Raw genomic sequence first — 23,557 nt, forward strand, 5'->3', positions numbered from 1 at the left:
TTTGCACGAAGTGTTCATTAGGGTGATAGAGTATCTTGTGTTTCTTTTCAATGTGTTTTGTTTTGTTCGATGTTATTATGACTATAGATGATTCATACCACAGTGTCTAGCACTGGTAGTGGGTGTGCTCTGATAGTTAGCAATGATACTTGATATCATGATCCTTGATAGGTCACTCTATGATCGAGCAGTATATGTACGTCGTATGTAGTTTGATATTGGTAAAATTTTCGAGTGGGTGGCTTCACCCTAATCCTACTACTAGACATGGAACAGGATTCAGGATGGAATTATTTGTTTCAAGTCTTTAGTATTTTGATTATAAGTAACCCCGATGTAAGTACAATGTCATCACAGCTTATAGGTAATGATCCTAGGGTCATATATGAGTGTCTTTGGTTTGATTTGAATGAGAGAGTATTTTAACTACTTTTAGAAAGACGGTAATTTTAGCAATCATACCAAATTTATTACAAGCATATGGTACTTAAACGTTTTTGTCGTTGGAAACATTACAAAAGTCCTAATAGGTTTCCTTGTTGCTCCTGTTGGTGTGTTCATCACACTCCTCCTGCTCCTCCGTCATTCTTCTCAGTTGGACACTCTCTCTTGAAGTGTCCCGTTTCACCGCATAGGTAGCATACTGGGCCTACCTTGGTGCTGGTGATTGAAGGGAGATGCTGGGTCGGGGCCTTGCAGAAATGGACGGTATGTCCTTTCTTGTTGTATTTGTTACAGTGTAAAATTCGGCAAGCTCCTGTGTGATGGTAGTTACACTTGTTACACTTTGGGAGTGCTCCCATATATTTCTTGTCTGATGCTTGAGCGATAGATGTTGTGGCTGATGTCGAGGCATGTGTTGTGACTGTTGTCGTAATTATAGCGGTGGCCATGGGTTGTTGTCTTTTAGCGGATATTTGAGATTGGTTGTGCTCCTCTTTGTTCCAAAACTTTCGCTTCTTGTTCATAGGTTTGTGGCCTGAGGTATTTTCATTGGTAAACGCCCGATGGTGTTCTTGGTTGTTATTGTGGTTAGTATTTCCGACACCATCGCTGTGTCTACTGGCGAGGTTAGCATTGAGTTGCGCCATGACGGCTGCCACGGATGCCGTGACTGCAGCTTGAAAAGTAGCAGAGTCTATCTGCAAGGTTGGCGCCTTTCTAGTTGGTTGGTTGCCTCTTGGTGAAGACATAGCTCTGTTTCACGATGAAAACGACTTCGTGAGTGGGGATAATTATCTCAAGTGCATTCTTACGATTCATATTCACATATATAAATTTTGCATATTGTTGTACTATTCTTAGTGTTTCTGCTAACGTTCCTGAGACGGAGTTATGGTAGTGGGTAGAAGTAGGTTTCATACGGGCGTTTTAAGATTTACTCATCTTGGGATCATGTTTGTTCAAACACACTTGGCTGAGGAGTTTTGATGGGATCCGGTGCATTAGTGCTGGAAAGATCGCACCATATAGGTCTACGAATAAGGCACCTCTCAACCAAGGTGTTTAAAGGTGAGATGGAAATGAGTTTTTAGAATGGCTATACGTCGCGAGTTTTCTAACTAAGTTTACCTTAGTTCATTTTGGAACGTAATTCGGTTGTTTATGGTGTTCTGAAAACAATTCAAAATGAGAGCCTATATATATGGTAAACTCATGTATTTTAGTAGTTCTGTATCCAGGTGAAACCTTGTAACTTGATCCAAGCTAGGTCCTTATTACGACCAATTGATGTATGCTTAGTTATATAATTAAGACTAAATAAACCTTTGATTCTGTTAGGTATGTCCTAAGCCCATCTTGTTAATATGAATCTAGTAATCATGGTTTCAGCAAAAATTTTGACCTCGATGCAGGTCTACCTCACATCCGTGCATGGAAAAGTTTTGATAGTAACTAGATCTCTCGTTTAGTATGACCACTTAAATCGCAGTGTCGTGCTTACGCCTAGAATAGAGTAGCACCAACGCATACTCATGAACCTAATTTACAAGGTCTTGTGAGCGGTATGAACTCTACTCACGACGATCCATCCCTTGCGATGCCTGAGGCAAAGTCGATGCACCTTGTAGCTCTGTCAATCGATGCTTGGCTACAATCCTCCTCTCTTTGAATGTCGTGTGTCTATCCTATTACTCTCTTGCCTTTGCCCGAGTGGCGATAAGGTCCTAAATAGAGAGTTGGTCTCCGAAATAGTAGTCTCTTTCTGAGTCTTGGGTACGTGAGACGGTAGGGTCTGTAGTAGCGCGCAGTTTTCTGAACTCGGGTTGTAATCTTCCTGTTTTAATCCCCGATGTTCGCGATCTTCCGGGTCTTTGCCGGGAGGGCTCTGTCAGTCGATCCCCCGTGGTTGAGGTCATAGCACCCTCGTTGGTCTCCACATGGTGGTTGCTGTCATTGCTGTCGACTTCAACCCTCGATCACGGTTGCCCAATGGGGCACAGGTTCGATGTAGTCGAAACAATTCGCGGGAACCCTGGCTATGTGTAACACCCAAAGTTTTGAAGGCCAAGAAAGGAAAGAAAACCTTAATTTTAAGGGGCGACTCGGCGAGTCCGAGGAGGAACTCGGCGAGTCCGAGCGGGACCCGAGTCGAGGAGTAAGTGACCGACTCGACGAGTCGGCCAAGGTGACTCGGCGAGTCTGGTCTGTGCGAGGAAAACCCTAAATTCAGGACTTGGAGCCTTTATAAACGCCTTAACCTCCTTCCTAGGGTCCCTTTACTGCCTCTTGCACCCAGAGCATCGAACCCCAAACCCCATAGTTGCCCATTCAAGCTCCCAAGCCATATTGAGTGATTTGAAGGAAGAAGAAGAAGGGAAATCATTGAGGCTTCAAGAAGTGGTCTTGGATCTGAAGATTTGGGGAACATTTCTGAGTATCTGAAGGTAATAAGTTGTTTCTCTCTTTTAGACCTTCTTTGGTTGTGAGATTTGGGGCTTTTAAGCCATGGTTTGCCACCCAAGTGAGCTAGAAGTCGGATCTGGAGTTGCTACTTCAGATCCAAGTGTGTTATGAGCTGGGGAAGCATAAAGTATCAGCCCTTGAGTCGATTTTGGAGCCCCTTTGGCCTTAAACCCTAGTTTATGGTGGATTGTGCCTAGATCTCCTTCTCTACACGTAAAGTTTGCAACTTTATGTGGGGAAAAGGATTGGGAAGGGTAGATCTACAGTTTGGAGTCCATGCATGACTCGAAAGTCCTCTGCATGTAAGTAGATCCGAATGGACTCGGCGAGTCCTTCGAGTGGACTCGGCGAGTAGCATGAAGATAAGGAGGAACTCGACGAGTGGGATGAACAGCTCGTCGAGTCGGATGAAGATGGGCATGAACTCGGCGAGTTGGATGAAGATTGCCTTGTGCTCGGCGATTCTGTTCTTAGACTCGGCGAGTCAGGTCGCATAGTCCCAAACTCTTCGAGTTAAGACTCGAGTCAGCGAGTCGAGCAAGGACTCAGTGAGTTGGTCAAGACAGGATTCGGGAATCAGTAGACTCGGCGAGTCAGGGGCTGACTCGGCGAGTCAAGTCGCGATTGGAAGGACTTTGAGCATAAGAACTCGGCGAGTAGGGTTGACCTGGAAGGTTGAATTTGACCAGGAATTTGACTTTGACAAGAGTTGACTTAGTTGACCTTTGAAGGTCAGTTAGACTAAGTGTTATGTTGATATTGGTAGCTCGGGGAGCTAGTGGAGCAGCAGTTCGCAGTCAGTGGTCAGGTAGCGGTCAAAGGATTAGCAGCAACAGTTCAGCAGTATCAGGTGAGTTTCCCTTTGTGTGAATGGGTCTAAGGCCACAATGTCGGCCCATGTAGTTATGAGTAGAAGACCCGGGGGTTAGCCCTAGGCACAGTATGCTAGTATGATATTCGGGACGAGGTCCAATGATAGAGGGCGGGTGCCCAAGGAATGGTTTAAATGATAGTTTATACTTGTTGTCTGTGTGATACTTGTATGTGCCTAGTAGGGAGGTGAGTGTGGGCGAGGTCCCGTACCTCACCAATAGCAGAGTGTGGATGGTGTTCCATATCTCAGTAGCAGCAGATCAGGGGCGAGGCCCAAGTTAGGGAAGGAGTGAGGGTGGGCTGGGCCCGTATCTCACTATCAGCAGGAGTATGAACGAGGTTCCATGACTCATCAGTAGCAGGACATGGGCGGGGCCCAGTGATAGGCGAGGCCTTAGAACAAGATCCGTTAGTATGTATTTAGCTTATGTGATGTGATGTGATATGTTTATGTGCTATTATATGTTAGTGGGCGGGGCCCTGTGACAGGCGAGGCCTAAGCGAAACAGATCTGTATCCGAGCGGGGCTCGAAGCCAGGTGGGGCCTGGAGCGGTGGGGCTGTTGTAGCGGGCGAGGCCCGAGGTAGGGGGAGGCCCAGGATAGGGGGCGTGGCCCAGTATGTGCAGTATGTGGTTATGCATGGTATGTGGTAGGGTGGGGAACTCACTAAGCTTCGTACTTACGGTTTTCAGTTTTGGTTTCAGGTACTTCCGGTAGCAGAGGGAAGAGCTTGGGGTGATCGCGTGGCACACACCATAGTTTAGACAGCCTGGGGATGTTTACTCTGATAACGAACATGTATTTTGGAAACTAATACTCTGTTTATGTTTTGAAATGATGAATTTGCTTAAAGTAATGTTTTATTAAAAGAAATTTTTAGCCTGAAATATTGGGACGTTACAAGTTGGTATTAGAGCCTTGGTTTGAGGGATTCGGGCATGCTCTCGGGTGTGCCTGAACTCAAACTGAGGGGTCGGATGAAAAGTTTTCAAAATGAAAAGACAGTTTCGTAAAAAGATTTTTGAGAACTAAAAACGGTTTTAGAAAAACAAAAGAATTCAGAAAGAAAAAGGACTTTGAAAAGAGAAAAGGGTGTGGTGCATGCAATCAACCGAGCTCAAGTAAGTACCCCAAAATACCCATACAAGTTTATGTTACAATTAACAGTTGATAGAACAGCATGCTAGATTAGGAATAAGGATCTAGGAATGATGCCTTATGTGCCTATTATATGTGTTTGAGCTGCATGATAGTGCTGATTAGACAGTAGTAGGATAGCTTGTTTAGGTTATGCCTGAGTTTATGAGTTTGTGTTGCATGCTAGTTCAGATTCTTGCTGTTTGGATATGATTGCTTGAGTATGTTGTGGTTAGACTTTCCCCTTGTTCGAATGCTGCTTGCTTTGTGCATTGTGGGATTTTGAGTGATGGGAGTTAGCCATTAGGTGGATACGTCACGTCACATGTGATCAAGGTTGAATAATCTCAGAGTGTTGGACTTGGCCCTATTGCGCAGCTCTTTTTTGAGTCCAACCATTGTAGGGATGAGTCTTTTACTTGAAGTATTATCTGATCCTCGTCACATGTGATGGTATCCAGGTGATGGATAATTGGCATCACAAGGGGACCTTCAGCAGCTGAGGACTGGTTGAGTTGAGTCATAGGTTTCCCTAGGGTAAGCCTAGGATGAGATAGTGCTGGGAGCAGTAGTAGTGGATAAGGGACCTGGTGGAGTCAAAGCAATTTCTGAGGAAAGTACGGATAGATGTGGAAGGTAGTATGGGCCCGTACTACTGAAAGCAGAGGATCCGTACTTGATTCGGAAAGGGCCAAGACAAGACCGGGAACCTAGTAGGGAGTGTGTTTGGTCTCGTAGCAGTGATGAGTTTTCTGATAGTGGATGTATTATATTTTCAGTATGGTGACGTTGCGAGAGAGACCAGCGGGCAGATCAGGCGCCGGAGAGGGATCAGGCTCGGGTTCAGGGGCCGAGCAGCTCCAGGAGCGAATGAGGGAGTTGATATCCGCCGAGGTTACGCACAGTATTTTGAGTCAGACTCCTGTGATCTTTGGCACGATCAAGGAGGGTATATTAAAGATTTTGGATGAGAGGTTGGGAGCCTTCCGTACTGAGATGATGGCTTTGATGGGAGCGCGTACCTTGACATTTCGGGAGTTCAGGGCTTGCGGGGCACCAGATTATCATGGGGCTAGGGACCCCATCGCTAGCAGCAGATGGTTGGCTGATGTTGCCAACGCATTCCGTACGAGCCGGTGTCCTGAGTGGGACAAGGTCAGACTCGCTTCCTGTCTTCTGAAGGACAGAGCGAGGGATTGGTGGGAGGAGATTGGTCATGCTCTAGGGGATGATGCCGCGTTGGACGCGATGACTTGGAGCGATTTCTCGGCTAGGTTCAGGGCGGAGTTTTTGCCAATTATTGAGGTGCAGCAGTTGGCACGAGAGTTTCAGGATTTGACGCAGACCACTAAGATTGTGGCGGAGATCACCGCCAAGTTCAGGGAGAGGGCTCTTCTTGTACCGCAGTATGTCGCGGATGAGGAAATGAAGAAGGCCCGATACCATGAGATGTTGAGGGATGACATCAGGGAGTTCGTGAGCAGATCCAGCTGTAAGACGCTGGAAGATATGATTTCTCGGGCTAGAGAGAGGGAAATTGATTTGGAGCAGATCTGGAAGAGGAAGCCGGATGAGGTTCAGGTAGCTGCAGGTTCGGGCAAAAGGCCCAAGGGATCGGATTCGAGGTCGAGGGATTATCAGGACCGCAGCCGGTGCGGGAAGTGTGGCAGGGCGCACGGGGGCGTGTGCAGGAGTGGTAGCGGTGGCGAGTCTGGCTGTTTCAAGTGCGGTCGGACTGGTCATTTCAGCAGGGATTGTACTGTTACCACCATGCAGGGATTCGACTTGATATGTTTTCACTGCAACCAGCGGGGCCACAAGAAGGCCCAGTGTCCCCGTTTGCTTTCGGCAGGACGGGTGATGGCACCCGCCCCTGCAACCTTGAGAATCACGGATGGCCGTCAGGGCCAGGTAGAGGCGCCTGCAGCAGGGAGCAGGGCTTTTCAGATGACTACCTTGCAGGCACGAGCAGCGCCGGACATTGCAGGTATGTGACTTCCGTTTTCACTTCTTTTATGTTTGCATGATTATATTGTTATGGCTATGCATCAATTTTTGGTATGAGTATTGTATTATGGTGTGGCTTGCTTGTGATTATGTTATATGCCATCTGCATACCTTGGTTATTTGTATGGTAGTTAGGGGAAGTGCTTAATGAAAGAAGGTTTAAAAGGATGCAGTAATTGTAGCATGCTTGGAAGGGAATTGGTACGTCTCGCTAGTTCGGAGTGGCAGGGCGTTAGAAAGGGAATGGTTAGATCCCTAACCATGGCAGGCTTGGGTTCCTTAGCAGATGGATTATGGAATGGCAACTAAGATCAGAATCTCTTTTGGAGTATTGAGCATCAAGGGGTAAGCAGGATCGAAGTGGGGGAGAACCCTCCGAGTGTGCCCAGGTAGGAGCACGCAGACCCAGAATGAGTATGTGACCTCCGAGAAGGAAAAGAAGTAGTTCAGCATTTGATGGATTGAGAATTTAGGGTTGGGAGTTGAGAAACTCCCCGTCAGTTAGTGTGTGTGATGGAAATGGTTAGTGTGTAGTTGGGAATTCGGGTTGTGGTCGCCCGAAGGACTCAAGGGAGTCGGAATGAGGATCTAGAGAGCTTATGGCACGTGGGTGTCTTTGTTCTAGCAGTCAGTGGTGGAAGTGTTGTAAGACTACGGGGCAGCCGTAGCATTCACTAGCAGTTAGCAATGGATGGTGATGTAAGACTACGGGTAAGCCGTAGCATTCCTTAGTAGCTTCGTTAGTGGAGTTGGGGCGAGGCCCTTATCTCCTAGTGATCTGATAGGGATCAGGGAGGGGTAGTGGATGAGAATGGTAGGGAGTTTGCATGTATAGCCCTAGAGAGGTGAGACCTTGGGAGAGGTTGCTCCAGGATATAGTTGGGTGAGACCCGTGGGCGAGGCCCGTATGAGACTAGCAGTGTAGGTGAGACCTGAGAGCAGGGTTGCTTAGTAGTATGGTTGGGTGGGACCCATGGGCGAGGCCCGTGAGTTTTAGCAGCACAGTTGGGACCTGGTAAGAACCTTAGTGTCAAGATAGGGGATCGAGGACCCCAGAATTGTAGCGCCTGAATGGCATGATAGATTGAGCAATTATAGGTGGTCGAAGTTCCTTAGAAAGTCACTGGGAGCGGCTAGGGTTGTGTTGGGTCAGCGACCGGTGGGAGCCGGTAATCTAGGTATTGATAGCTTGGTGGGGACCCGGGGTGGAATTCTACCCGATACCGGCATTAAATGGGGCTTTTGGTCGCACCCGATTAAGTTTCCGTTACTAGGCGGGAACGTTTCTAAAATTTTTGAAATAACTATTTTGGGCTAATTTCATGAGTTCCTAAGGGGGTTGAACATTCATTAGCATCAAATAAACATATAAGATTAATTAATTTAACCCAAAAACGAAATTGGAACGAATTGATATTCGACGAGTTTTACGGGTAGAACGGGGTTTTCGGCAATGAACAACTTCGAGTTGTTACATTATCCCCCCGTTAGAGGGAATTTCGTCCCGAAATTCAAAGATTAAGATATAGATTATAAATTGGAATGAGACGCGAATGGATTTGTTGTCTCGGATTTTCACGTTCTCAAGTGGAATCGGGTCTCCGCTTGGCGTTCCAGCGAACCCTCAATATCGGGACGCAACTTTGTTTCGCACATTGACTCTCTCTCAATCTACGATCTCAATCGATACTCTCATGGAAGTTTCAACCCTGGACGACTTTGGTTTCCTCAAAGGAAATCACTAGGGTTTCGTCGGGTAGGTACTTCTAAGGATTCGAGACGTGAAGTATCGGATGGATGTTACCAAGTTCTGAAGGTAGCCGAAGTTGGAAGGTTACGAAATCGATTCTATGAGGATCATGAAGGGTCTAATGTATCACCATGGAAGTATTTCACACTTCTCAAAGCATATCATGCTTTTCTGGGATAAAACCATCAACAGAACACACGCTCCAACAGGAAAGCACATCTTCAAGGAGCCGGGTAGCTAAGGGTTTGATGGATTTAGAAGAAATTTATGGGTAAGACTGCGATATTAGTCGATGGGACCCAAGAATCGACAGGTTTCTATGGGTATTTTCGGTGCCGACTAATTTCCTATCGCCTTAGACGTTGGAAAAGTACACGGTTACGACTACTTTGCTTGGCTACATGATCGAGGGAAAGAGATTTGATCGAAAGGATACCACTACTAATCCGTAGTGATCATATCAGTTCTTGGTCACCGTTTTGAACACGTCATTCTCACTGAGGTTCGGTCACGAGGTAGATCCAGAGATTAGGCCGATGCGGAACTAAGCTAAACGTTCGAAAGGAATTCTCGGGAATTCTTTGGGAAAGACATTTAGGGGAAAGAGCTGCTGACTTCTCGTTTCCCGATGATCTCAGAAACGAGGGATACACGGCAATTCCTATCGGGAAAACTTTTGAGCTTAATGAAATGATACGAAGGTTTGATGCCGAAGATCACGAGATTCGGGTCGGGGAAAAGATCTAGACGAGCGACCCTTTCGAAACCAAGGATAACAACATGAATGAGACTCTGTCATTTCATGTCAAACATAGCATCAAAGTATTTCGTGAAAAGTTTCCCCCATTTAAATCGAATGGAACAAAATAATCCTCCGGACTGAGGATTCAATCTATAGGTACGAAGTTAGTGTTCTCTATCTCACTGGTTAGCCGTCTCGATTATACTCAATTTCGATTACAAACAAAGGATTAAGTTTAGAAATTGCTCGGATGGATAGATAACAAGTTTCCCTTTTGGTACTAGAATCGAAAAGAGTTGCAGGTATAAGAATTGTCAAAGAGGAGTATACCTGTGACGACAGTGGGATCAGCGGTTGTAGCTGCTTTGGGGCAATTTCTTTTGAAGTGCCCTACTTCGCCACAATTGTAGCAGGATGGACTGATTCCCGCTCCGGATGGTTGGTTCGTTGATTTGGCTGGTTTTCTGCAGGTTCGAGCAAGATGGCCCTTCTTGCCACAGTTGTCACGGATCCTTTCGCGACATGGACCAGGAATGCGGTGATGGTAGCTGCACTTACCACACCAAGGAAGGGTACCAGTGTATCCACTGGTAGGAGTTTGGGTCGTGGAACCGACAGTCGAAACAGCAATAGGGGCAGTAGCAGCATGGACTGCTACTATTTGCTATTTCTTAGAAGACCCTTGCGTGCTCTGAGCCTTCCGCTTGTTCCAAAATTTCTTTTTGCTTCCACCTCCACTGGTGACTGGCTCGGGAGTGGTAGCCTCCTCATCAGAGTTGTCTTCGTGATCGATCAGGGTTTGCGCAAGACATTTAGCACTGTCATAGGTGTCTGGCTTCGCAGCCAAGACATTCCCTTTGGTTGGCTGGGTCAACCCCCAGATGAACCTCTCAATCTTTTTACTCTCCGGGGTAACCATTCCCGGACAGAGTAACGCCAAATCATCGAATCTTGAAGTATAAGAGGCTATGTCGGAACCCTTCATCTTAAGGTTCCAGAGTTCGTGTTCTAGCTTCTGTAATTCGCCAAAAGGGCAATACTCAGCGAGCAGAAGCTCCTTCATAGCTTCCCAACCCATAGCATTTGCTACAGGTAGAGTTAAGGATTTGACTCGGCCGTTCCACCAAGTCACGGCTTTGTCAAGAAAGGTGCAGGCGGCAAACTTTACTTTGTCTGACTCCGAACAGGCACATATCTCAAAGATTGATTCGATTTTCTCGAACCATCAGGTGAGGGAAATGACACCTCCGGTGCCATCAAAGGATGTGGGTTTTGCGTTCATGAAGTCTTTATAGGAACCCTCTTTTCGGTGTCCCTGACTGTTCTCTTGGTTTTGGGTTTGGGTACCACCAGAACCATCCGAGTTCCTTTGAGACATAGCAGCTGCCTGGAACATCACAAGGTCGAATTCAGGATAAGGTGGTGGCGGAGGGTTGTTGGTGTTCTTCGAGCTGGGTCTCTTTCTTGGAGGCATCGTGATCTAAAAAGATCAGGAAAGAGAGGATCATAAGTCCTCTGAATTTGGATCATGAGATATGGAACAGAGGATATCTCATCAAGACAGATATATCATCATATTAAGCGATAAAGCAGGAAAGAGTTATCAAGGCAGAACATTTTATCGCTAGAGGAATGATCAAGGAACAATGCGTATACGAGGATTTTCTACAAAGGATTGACTCGAGAAATACTCCCATAGTATTCATGATTCACTGCAACGACGACTCGTTGTTTGGGGTATTGGGTAAGTTTTAGGTATGTCGCATACCACAGTCACTCCCAAGCACATGTTGGCCGTGTCTCGAATGAATATAGTTGGTCAGGCTATATTGACCCTAGACACGACTACATAACTGCCCAGGTTTAACCGCAGCGTACAACACCCATTTACTTATGTTTTGTTCTACTTGTAGTTACGGATCTCGACGGCTCGATATACTTGTATACTTTTGAAAATACTTATATTTTGAAGGATACTTTTAGTTCAGAGCACTTAGGCCCTTTAATGTTTATAGTTTTATACCATGTAAGGTTTGGTATAATCCGTTCACTATAAACAAGGGTTCTGATACCAATCTGTCACACCCTGAAAACCAAAGGCAGAAACATTTACGGGGTTGACTCCACGTTGAGTATCAAATCCAATGCACATAGTAATCAAAGTAAACAACCATTACATTACATAGATTTGAAAGTTTACATTTGTTTCAAAAGTAAATTGTACAAGTGTTATACATATAGCATATGAACAAAAGTAGAGACGAGTCTTCTATGCACTCCGTCTTCACCAAAAGATATCACCGGGTACCTGTCTAATGTGGACCTGAGAATACAAGCGGTTTGAAAATCAGCATAAAGCTGGTGAGTTCATAAGATGTTTGTTTTATGAAAAATGTACCAGTTTCCTTTAGTTTTCCGAAAAGGTTTGCTATCCAAGAAAATCCCATATTTTCTTATGTAAAACAGTTTAGTTATCCTTCATTACAGTTCAATTATGCGTTATATGTTACCCTAGGAAAATCCCATATTTTCCTAAATGCAAGACCGATTGAATATCACAGAGTATAGTTTAATACACAAAGCTATATATTGAGAATCATGGGATTACAATCCCAAATTAGATATAAATTACTTTAATATACGTGAACTGTAGATGGAAAGTAGTTTGAAAACCATGGGACTAACGTCCCGTACTAGATACAAGATAATTTGATATACGTGAAAATATAGATTGAATACCATGGGACTACCATCCCGGACTAGACATAGATTTAAAACCATGGGATTATTATCCTGTACAAGATATAGTTTCAAAAACCATGGGATTACTATCCCGAACTAGATATAAGATAGTTTGATAAAACCATGGGATTACTATCCCGAACTAGATATAAGTTAGTTTGATAAAACCATGGGATTACTATCCCGAACTAGATATAGATTCTAACCATAGGAATAACATCCTGCAATAGATATGAAACCTACAGACTAAAAACCATGGGATTACCATCCCGTACTAGATACAAGATATAAAGATAGAAGATTGATATAAAATCAAATCCAAAACCAAAGCCGTGAATAAACTTATATTAATACATATTGTGAATCGGGTAACCATGCTGATACGACAACGAGACCTCCTTGACGTTTGTCAGACGTCGGACGATATCCAGAATTTGTCACCCCAGGCGTGCCCGCCTAACTGTAGCTAGCAGTTAAGGTGTGGGATTGTCAGTCCCGAATACATCTATTCACAAATTCCTCGCTCTCCCTCCAGGAGACTCTGGTTACACTTCCAGGGAGGATTTACTGATCATCCATAAAGGGTAGTGACGAACTCACAAGCTAGTACTAAACTATGCACAGGGTTCTCATACGATATCAAACATATAAAAGATTATGAAACATAATACAGTGAATACAGATACATACAATGAAACTATCTGGCAATACATTCAAATGATGCGGAGATAAACTGAATCAGACATAGTTTATCTAATAACTTTATACACATATCAGTACATGATAAAATGAAAACTAAAGAACCCCAAATTATTCCCATAATAATTTGATTAGTTTGGTTATTTCCTTAACTAAAATTCATTTAGTTGTAGTTGATAAATCATCCCTTATGCTCAGCATAATACATAAGGGGTAAAAGTGTTTATAAGTTTGCCAGATATTATTTGAAACATATCAATGTTATAATTCGAAAACAGTTATAGTTTGCTTGTATTCCCCCCTGAAAACATTGAAAAACCATTTAAAAAGGGTAGGGGTATGAACTCACCGGACGAGAAATGTGACGATTTCGGATGTTAAACGTTGGTTCGGGACTTGCAAACGCACGAGGTTCCTATGTATAATGAAAAGATACACATTTGTATCTAATTAGGACTTAGATTATTTATTTGTTAGGGACAAACACTTTTAGTCGCGGAAACACCCCATTGCAAGTGTTTGGAGGGACCCGGGTGGCGTTTAAGGACTTGTATGACCGGGAAATGGAGTTTACTCTTCAACAGTAAACTCATACAAGAGTTTTCGGCCTATAACACCCATTCCCCATGAGTTTACGGCCGTAAACTCATGATGGGGTGGTTTATGGTGCAAAATGGCTTGAAACAATTAAGAGGGAATTTCTAAGGTTGGTTTCAAGGCTTGGAATTAATTTAAAACACCAATGACAACACTTAAGGGAGTTTACGGCCCTAGCATGGAGCTTACGGCCGTAAACTCCTATACCCCCTTGAATAAGTGTTTTAATGTCTCCAAATTAATCACATGTGATTCTAATGATTTTTCCTAGCCTTGTAGGGATTTTTGAGGGACTTTGGACAAGGTTTTTGGAGTTTACGGCCCATGAACCCCCTTCATGGCCGTGAACTCCCTTAATGTATGATTTATTATGTTTTAAGGTCTAAAACTTGTTTGAATGCACTTCTAGAATTTATCCCAAGGCTTTAGGTGTGTTAAAGTGGCATTTTAACACTTTTAGAGGAGTTTACTCCCCATGTATGAAGGGTTTACGGCCCAAGCGGCCTTGGCCGTAAACTCTCATTTTTCCCTCAAAATTTATGTTTAAAGTGTTCTAAGGCTAAAACCAATATTCTAGAAGTCATATCTATGTCTTGTTGGGGTCTAGGAAGGGTTTTAGGGCTTAAAAATCCTCTAATTATGTGTTTACGGCCTAAGCTCCTTCCAGGGCCGTAAACTCATATACAAGGCCTTAATTCATGTTTTAATCCCGAATTTGAAGGTCAAATATGATATATAATGAGTTAAGGAAGGTACCTTAGGGATTTGAAGCCTTAAATTTGAGATTTGGACCCTTAAACTTGGATTTAGGAGAGAGGTTAGAGAGAGGAAGCAAAAGCTTCAAATGAAAGGTTTAACAAGTTTATATAGGTCGCAAAACTTGGACACGGTGGAATTCTACCCGATACCGACATTAAACGGGGCTTTTGGTCGCACCCGATTAAGTTTCCGTTACTAGGCGGGAACGTTTCTAAAATTTTTGAACTAACTATTTTGGGCTAATTTCATGAGTTCCTAAGGGGTTTGAACATTCATTAGCATCAAATAAACATATAAGATTAATTAATTTAACCCAAAAACGAAATTGGAACGAATTGATATTCGACGAGTTTTACGGGTAGAACGGGGTTTTCGGCAATGAACAACTTCGAGTTGTTACAAAATGCCTTGGAAATCTCGAATTTGTGTGAGAGAATTTGAGAGAAAAGTGGTGTTTGATTTGTGGTGGAAATGAGTGAAGTGAGTGAAATGAAGAGAGAGTGAGAGAGTCTTTCAGCTCTTTGGACGTGGGAGAGGCTGTAAATTGAGTGGGAAGATACAAGGAAGTGACAAGGTATGGTGGGGAGGTGTGTGGGTTAGTCATGGAGTGGGGGTGGTGGTTGCTTGTGTCATAAATCAAAGATAAGTCAACACTCCACCACAAGATCTCATTTAATAGATTTTATTCTTAAATATGAATTTGCCTAAAAATATGTTGAATTTATGAATTTATGGAGTCTTATATGTTAAAATATGATTTTTGGAGAAAATCCCGCGTTAAAATTATTAAAAACAGGCTTAAAATGCTAAAAATATTGAAAACCGGGTAGGAAGTGCTGAAATCCGAAGTTTAGGGCTGCAGGTGCTAAGGTTCGGTCATCAACAGCCTTAGAATCCGGAGTGGCTCGGCTGTTGAGGAGGATCCGAAGTGAAGCTCAGTCGCGGATGCAGAAGGAAGGCGCTGTGGTCCGAAGTCAGGAGAAGGGGAGTTCTGATGTGGTGCGTGGCTGCGGCTCGCATGCTGCGGTTCCAGTCCTAGAGGGTCCGGTCTCTAAGAGGCTTCGGCCCTAGGGGGAGGTTCCGGATCCTTTGGGGTATTTTACCCGTTTTAAGCGATTTTTGACCCGGTTAAGGGTCAGAATGACCCGAATGACTTCAAAAAGTCACGGGAACTTTTGAGAGAGATTTGGGAGAGATTTCTCATACAAAGAGAGATTTGGGAGAGATCTCACATACAAGGAGAGATTTGGGAGAGATTTCACATTCTTGGAGAGATTTCTCATACAAAGAGAGATTTGGGAGAGATTTTACATACTTGGAGAGATTTCTCATACAAAGAGAGATTTAGGAGAGATTTCACATACTTGGAGAGATTTCACATACTTGGAGATATTTCTCATACAAAGAGAGATTTGGGAGAGATTTCACATACTTGGAGATATTTGGGAGAGGCTTCTTTTGTGATCTTTTTGAGTGCTTGGCTCTGCAACGCAAGGTCTGTAAGCCCCATTATGCCATGTTTAAGGATCTTACACACTCCTAATGAGTATGCAACATTGTTTTATCGGTTTGGTTCGTTACTTACCATAGTTTTAGGTTAAGGAAATCTAGATGTACGAACTTTTCAATTTATGATCTCTCATTAGAATATCGAGTTGTATAGTAATTACCTAACGTAAGCCCTAGTACACAAGGGTTAGTTGGGTTGACCGGTTTGACTTGTTGACTTTATTTGACTTTTTCTTGACCAGAATTTGTCGGTTGTCACGTATAATCACTAATTATATGTAAAAATATGTCTTCATATGTTATTAGGTCGTTAAGCGTGTTCAAGTCTTTACTTGACACCGAGCACTCAACCGACACCTCCATCCGATCCACCCGCAGCAGGTGAGTTCATACCCCTGAATCAACCTTTTAAATGTTTTTAAATGCATTTAGGGGGGATACAAGTTGAACCATGCTAGTTATCATATCAATCATAGATGATTAATAACCCGCATGCAAAAGGATTTATTACACTTTCATCTGTTTTACCAAGTGTATTACTTCAAATGGTTTTCCAAAACGTTATTACTTATTTAGATCTTTCTCAAACTATCCTTCGTGTTTTATGTTTTCCCTCAAAACCTGTTACAGCAGTATTTTAAACAAAGGTTTTCTTCACTTAAACTGTGTTATCAAATCATTTTTCAAAGCTTGTTTATGAAAGGTTTACCAAAGGTTTTCGAAATTTGTTTTATAAACTGACATCAAGTCGTAAATTCCTACTTATAAAGTTTTCCAAAAAGTTTTACAAAGTTTCCGTTATGCTTTTATTTCGTTAAATGCATGCCTATATTTGTATAGTTATATAAATAATGTTTAAAGGACTTAGGAAGGCTAGTTCGCCCTATTTCCTTTTCCTCGTTGGGATGTGGTCTGATGGGTATCGGTTATCCGTCCGAAGGTCGTTTAAACATTAATTATATATCATGTATACATGTATGGACATAAAAGCCCTCTCTCTCTCAGCCAATTCATCGCCTCGAGTAGTACAAGCATCCTTCTATTGTTCATGTTTCTGGAACCCTAGTAACTATTATAGGAATAGTTAGGAGACTCTATCTCTCTCTCTGTCTCTCTCTCTATCTCTCTTTCTATCTCTCTCTCTCTCTATCTCCCTCTTTATCTCTCTCCATATCTCTCTCTCTCTCTCTCTCTCTCTCTCTCTCTTTTACTTTAGAATGTGACACACTATTTCCCTCTACGACGCTTCATTGCGCCAGCGCCGTGTAACCAGAGTCTCCGGGAAGGAGAGCGAACATCATGTGTATAGATCTATACGGGACTGACACTCCCACACCCAGACTACTAGCTACAGTCCGCGCCGATAAGGCCCATGGGTGACATAACGCCACTACCTCTACGCGTGACCTGGAGGGTCATCGGATACTCTACCGTCGATCGACATGGTTACATACGAGTTCACATTCACCCTTTGTTTTAGAATTTGCTAGCTGTATCGTTCGTTCGATACTGTCTGGAGTCTGTGTTTCCTTTTGTTAGATTGAGCCGGGCGTATCATTCATTTGATACTCTCCTGGAGTCTATGACTACTTTTGCTTTAGTCAGCAATATTGCTGCTGAGGTATATGTTATTTTCCCCTAGTATTTTTACTTGTGATCTTCTCGTTATTCATTTAAAGTCAATACTATATTTTGGTAATGATAGTATTTTTGGGGGAAATTACTCCTTAAAACATAAATTTGTTGGGTCTTGGTAGAAGACTACTTTTACTTAGAAAATATAGGATTTTCTGGAAAGAACGCTTATACATCATAGATTCTAGATTACGATCTTTCATAAAGTTATTTTGGATAAAAATGTGTATTTATACAAATGACACTAAATACTTATGGACTCACCAGCATTATAAAAATGTTGATACTCGCTTTCAAAATAACTTGTATTCTCTAGGTCATCGATAGACAGGTACATCCCAGGAGCTTTTGTGAAGACAGTCTAGTACCGAGCTGCATCTATGTTATGTTCTGTAATTACTTTGATATTACTATGACATGTAACCTATGTAAAATTATTACTATTAATGCAATGGTTGTTGTACTTTGATTACTATACTGCATATGTTGTGATACTTGACATGACGTCATCCACCCCAGAACGTTTCTGCCGTTCCGGTTTTGGGGTGTGATTCTAACTAAACTTATGACCTAGAAGCCAAATAATGTGCTCAAAGGTTGCAGAGTCCCCTCAAACTCCAAGAACAAGAAGAATGGAACCAACTAGCTCATAATAAGGTCCTAAAACAAGATATAGCAATGTAATGATAAAGGTAGGAACTTAATACCTACAAATGGTTAGAAATGAGATGAGAATGTTGGATCCAAGCTAAAATCGAGCTAACACACAACTTGATGGACTCATTATTCCTTCTATCCTTCACACGCTCAAAAATACTTCAAAGAGGCTACGGTTTGGGATGAGATTGATTCTCAAAGAATTGGGGTTGCCAAATAAGGCAACCCTAGAAGTTAGTGCCCTTAAATAGGGCCCCAACCCCAAGAATTAGGGTTTTGGCCCAAAATAGTCCTCACATCGTCACCAAAACATAGTCACACCGTGAGAAGTTAAATAGAATACACGATCATCTAGGCCATGTCATGTCGTGACGGTGCCTCCACCACGTCTTGTCCTACCAAAACTTGAAAATTTAAATAAAATATCATATCTTGAAGATTTGGATGTTACAAGTCTCCCCCACTTGATTAATACTTCGTCCTCGAAGTACACTATTGAAAATAACTCGGGGTAATGCATCTCCTCCTCGGGTTCCCATGTCCACTCAGAACCCTTCTGGTGCTGCCATTACACCTTCATTAAACCACCACCTTGTTGCGCATGGTCTTTGTCTTCCTGTCGAGAATCGCGACTGGTCTCTTAACATAATTCAGGCGCTCATCAATCTGAATGTCGTCCAAAGGAACCACTATGGAATCATCAGCCAAACACTTCCGCAACTATGAGACATGAAAGGTATTCTGGATCTTACTAAGCTCGACGGGCAGATCCAATTGATATGCAACCTTGCCCACTCAGATGATGACTCTGAAAGGACCAATAAATATGGGGCCCAACTTGCCCCGCTTTCTAAATCGGATGACACCCTTCCAAGGTGACACCTTCAGAAATACATAATCTCCAACTTGAAACTCAAGGTCGGAATATCGCCGATTAGCGTAACTATTTTGATGACTATACGCAGTCTGCAACCTCCCGCGCACCTGCTGAATCAACTCGGTAGTCTTGAGTACTACCTAAGTACCCCCCATCACTCGCCGCCTAACCTCACCCCAAAAAATCGGGATCCAACACTTCCTCCCATAAAGCATCTCAAAGGGATGTCGATCGAAACTGGCATTGTAGCTGTTGTTGTAGGAGAACTCAACCAATGGAAGATACGTATCCCAGCTCGTACAAAATCCAATATGCATTCCCGAAGCATATCCTCAAGGTTTTGTATAGTCCGCTCGCTCTTTTGGGGCATTTTGAGTAGTATATTGAGGCTTGGTCCCTATGTGTTGTACATGTGACCAGTTGAGCCGATATTTAGAGCAGCATCTAGTTCAACTATCATTCAGACATTAAGGTGAGTTTTCCTCATTGTACTCGTGGGTCGAAGGCACCAATGTCAACCCACTAGGTTGTGTTATGTATCTTGGTATATAGAGATTAATTAGAATATTCTAGAGGCCTCCAAGAAGAGAGTAACACCCAGTTCACAGGTAAATTCTCCAACTTATTTTTTAAATATTTAATTATTTGTTATGAAGACCGTATGCGGGGTGTAACCAAGTGATACACAGGGCGTAGTTGATTAATGTGGCATCGGGGTTTCTCTCGAGTACGTTGGGCGTACCTGGAGTAAGCTGGGTGTACTTATGGCAGGGCAAACCCTAATTTTTGGGTCTTGGACCCTATTTAAAGAACTTAACACTTGAAGAACTTGAGGGCATAGGATTCAATCCAGCCACAGGTTCTCCCTATGGCTACCTTGAGATTCTTGAGCTTTTAAGTGATTTGGAGTGTTTTTGGTGCATATTGAAGAAGAAGCAACTCATTGGAGAAGTGTTGATTGCCTTGTAGCTTGTAGATCCAAACCTTGTTCATCTTGATCATCCTTTAGGAGGTATATTTTGGTCCTATACAACAAACATGGACCAAAACTCAATCTACAACTCAAATATGACCTAAAGTCAAACTTGGTCAAAGTCAACGGTCAACAGTTAAAAGTCAAATGTCAACATCCAGCAAGATTACGCCATGCATACCAGCTCTACGCCCAACATAGAACCTAAGATGACAATTACAGGTGAAAATGAGGCTACGCGCTGCGTAGCTAGAATTACGCCCCACATAATAAGTTGTTTCCCAAACCCATCCATTAAGTGCTTAATACAGGAAGCCAACCCATCAATTTCTTAGATCTAGACAAAATGAATGTCCTAATGGATAAAGTTTATGACTTTATCCATTTGCATGCATCCAAAGGACACCAAACCAAACCTTAGGTCCAAAGAGCCAACTATTAATCAAAAACTCATGCATGGGAGGATGAGAGTGACCAAGCTCTCACATTTATGGCTTAACAATCCTAAAGTCGATTGGAAATGACACTTCCTTGGTCTAGAGTAGCTCTTACTCATATACACTATGGTTATCGGACAAAAAACATGAAAGCTTAAAGCTAATTCATCAAGGTGGAGGCTTTATACCTTCTGGAGATGGATTAGGGAAAAAAACTTCTGGATCCAAAGATGATTCAAGCTTCCAAGCAACTCCACCACCTTCTTCTTTCTTCAAAATGCACATAAAACACTCTCAAGCTCAAACTACACCAAAAATGGAGTTCGGGTTTCAAAGGAAGCGTTTAAGGGAATGGAGGCTGAGAATAGAAGGGCCTCAAGAGAGTAAGAGCCCTTAAATAGAGCTCACAACCCCAAAATTATGGTTTGGGCTCTAGGCACGTATGCACTGCGTACCCAGATCTATGCCCTGTGTAGATCATTAAAACTCCGTCTCCAAGACACCCTTCTACGCAGTGCGTAGAAGGCTATCTACGCCCTACGTAGATACACACCCAACATCAAAACTTTAAAAAAATGAAGGGAAAGAATTATCGGGTGTTACAATTCATAAAAATTAATTTTGTTAATATCCTATTTTTATTCCTCATTTTTCTTTTAATTATACCTTAAACTTATTATATCATATAGTAAAATTTGTAAATCCCATAAACAACAACAAAAATATGTTTAAAAGTTAAATTAAAATACATAATAAAATATTTCAAAATATCATAAGCTAAATATATAAAAAAAAAAAAAAAGTAGCACATGCTTATTCTTTTTATTATAGAATAATAGTTTATTTCTTTTAATCGTATTATATTATTCCTGATTATACTTTAAAAATTGTTAAATGTAAAAAGTTATAGAACATTTTTTTAATTAAACAACATTTGTGATTTATTATACATTTCCGAATGAAACTATGTGGTTTTGGATATGACAATGCTAACGGTTCATCTTCCTCGGCGATTTTCCAGTCTCACAAGAGCTCCAGGTAGATCGATCGAAAGCTTCCAAAATAATCGCATTATCCCCCTTTCTTCCATAAGGGTTACCAAAGATTCTTCATTCAAACTTCGATGCATCAGGAAAGATAGCAACCACAAAGCATCTCAGGTTCATCGATTAAACCCTTTTCTCTGTTTTCATATGTCGTTATCATCAAATCGAGCAATTTTATCATCTGTTCCATATTCAATTCCGATTTCGAATGCTTCTCAAGTTCATATTCACATGGTTATTTAGGTTTCCGATCCCAAAACAATGAAATTCCCGAGTTAAATATTATAATAAGAATCTTCTTCATTCTAAATCATATGCTTATTTAGATTTTTTAGATTATCAATTCCAGTTGCATAATCTAGGTTAACTATTACATATCGCAGGCTTTCTCAGTTCTGAAAACGGACCTCCAATCCGACAATGGAAGCACATGGAGCACCATGGCCTTTTATGTCTTTAGTCTGCACATTCCTCTGAGCTTTGGAGGACTCTCTGTTGTTGCACAACTTCTGAATCAGACTCATCTTAATCCCGACATTCAGGTGATTCAATCAGCATCTAAACGTACTCTTATCTTATCATTTTTCAAAGGGTATTTTAGACATTTCACTCTTATGTTTCTTTTTCCCAAACAGGCATTGTCATTGTTTTTGATACAAACTTTAGAGCTGGGGGCATTTATGTTACTTTTACAATTCTCGGAGAAGCCATTTAACATTTTAAGCTTCTTTAAAACTAGAGTTTTCCCTAAAGAAAGAAATTGGTTATTAGCATCTGTGATTGGACTTGGTTTCCTTCTTGCATTCATCTTCCTTACATCTTTTGTGGCCGACAAATTAATCGGGCCCAAGGTTAGTCTCAAAACACAGATATATAGCTGACAAACTCTGTCAGCTGTATATGGGTGTTTTCTTCATTATTAGGGAAAGTCTAACAGACTTTCCCTAATAATGTATATCAATGACATTATCAACCATAATTTTTGCGGTTGTGATGTAGGATGTGAACAACCCAATTATGAAGGAAGTTCTTTCGGGTGGGCCCCTTTCGGTGTTTTGGTTAGCTCTTGTTTATTGTGTTGTGACTCCGGTTCTTGAGGAAACGGTTTATAGAGGGTTTCTATTGACGTCTCTTGCGTCAAGAATGGAATGGAAAAAAGCGGTTGTGATAAGTTCTATTGTTTTTAGTGCAACTCATTTATCTATTGACAATTTTTTACAATTATTTGTTATTGGGGTTGTTCTTGGATGCTCTTATTGTTGGAGTGGTACTTTGATTTCCCCTTTTGTTATTCACTCACTATATAATCTTCTTATTTTAGTTGTTACTTTTACATCTTAATCGCATTTGTTTTTGGCATTGGGTTTTGATTCGTTGTATGTTTGGTTGCAAATGAGTACAAAATTGAATTTTACCGAATTTAATCAAATGGTAACCTAAATATTTTTATTAGTATTTGTAAGAGAAATTTTCGAGAAAGGAACTATATTTTTAACATTTTATCTGAAAAACCATTTTTTTTTCTTTAGAAGTCGTTTATATTTGTAAAAGTTTTCAAAAAAGTCATTTGGATATGTATTTTATAAAAGCTTTCTTTGTTTCATAAAGATGTTTCAAACATTATATATTATGTCTCCACTCTACTAAATCAATGATGACTTCATGAGTATCCTTGATATATTAACGACTGGAATTCATGTTGCACTCAAACATATTTCTTCATTTGAAATAAGTGGCACACATAACAATGCCTTACCGTGAATCCCTGTTGTCGATTACACGATCTTATTCAAATAAACCAAAGAAACCTTGCATGATAAAAAGAATTGGTTAGTTAAACATTAAATTCAAGTTGAACATTATAAGGTAAGTTTCAATATGTCGCTTTATAGTGGTCGACCTAGAACAAAAATCCAAAAACCCAGAGGTTGTACTGAACAAAATTTACACTATCTGAAAATATTTGAGGGGTATCTGTACTACCTTGTGCTATTTACTAGGTCTGCCCCACACGTTTTGTATCTATCAGAAAAACTTGAACTCGCTTGCAGGTCCTTTAATTCTTCAGACCTTATTACACGAGCAAACAAGTATTCCACAAACACGCAGATATTTGAAATAACATAACGTAAGCGAAGACTTTTGTGATTCATTAGTGAAATTTTAGTTTCTTTTCTAAATAAAATATATACATTTGGTAAATAGTTTG

At 41.8% G+C, this 23,557-nt stretch overlaps 1 protein-coding gene across 1 annotated transcript; it reads left to right on the top strand.

Annotated features, from left to right (window-relative positions):
• Nucleotides 1-21,259: 21,259 nt before the first annotated feature.
• Nucleotides 21,260-22,694, top strand: LOC145068670 (CAAX amino terminal protease family protein). Its single transcript, XM_079015673.1, has 4 exons — nucleotides 21,260-21,462; nucleotides 21,732-21,890; nucleotides 21,984-22,199; nucleotides 22,348-22,694. The coding sequence occupies exons 1-4, from the start codon at nucleotides 21,283-21,285 to the stop codon at nucleotides 22,687-22,689; spliced, it is 897 nt and encodes a 298-aa protein (XP_078871799.1). The 5' UTR covers nucleotides 21,260-21,282; the 3' UTR covers nucleotides 22,690-22,694.
• Nucleotides 22,695-23,557: the final 863 nt, after the last annotated feature.

This window comes from Lactuca serriola, chromosome 8 (genome assembly GCF_051521515.1).
Source record: "Lactuca serriola cultivar US96UC23 chromosome 8, Lser_US96UC23_V15, whole genome shotgun sequence".
Lineage (NCBI taxonomy): Eukaryota > Viridiplantae > Streptophyta > Magnoliopsida > Asterales > Asteraceae > Lactuca > Lactuca serriola.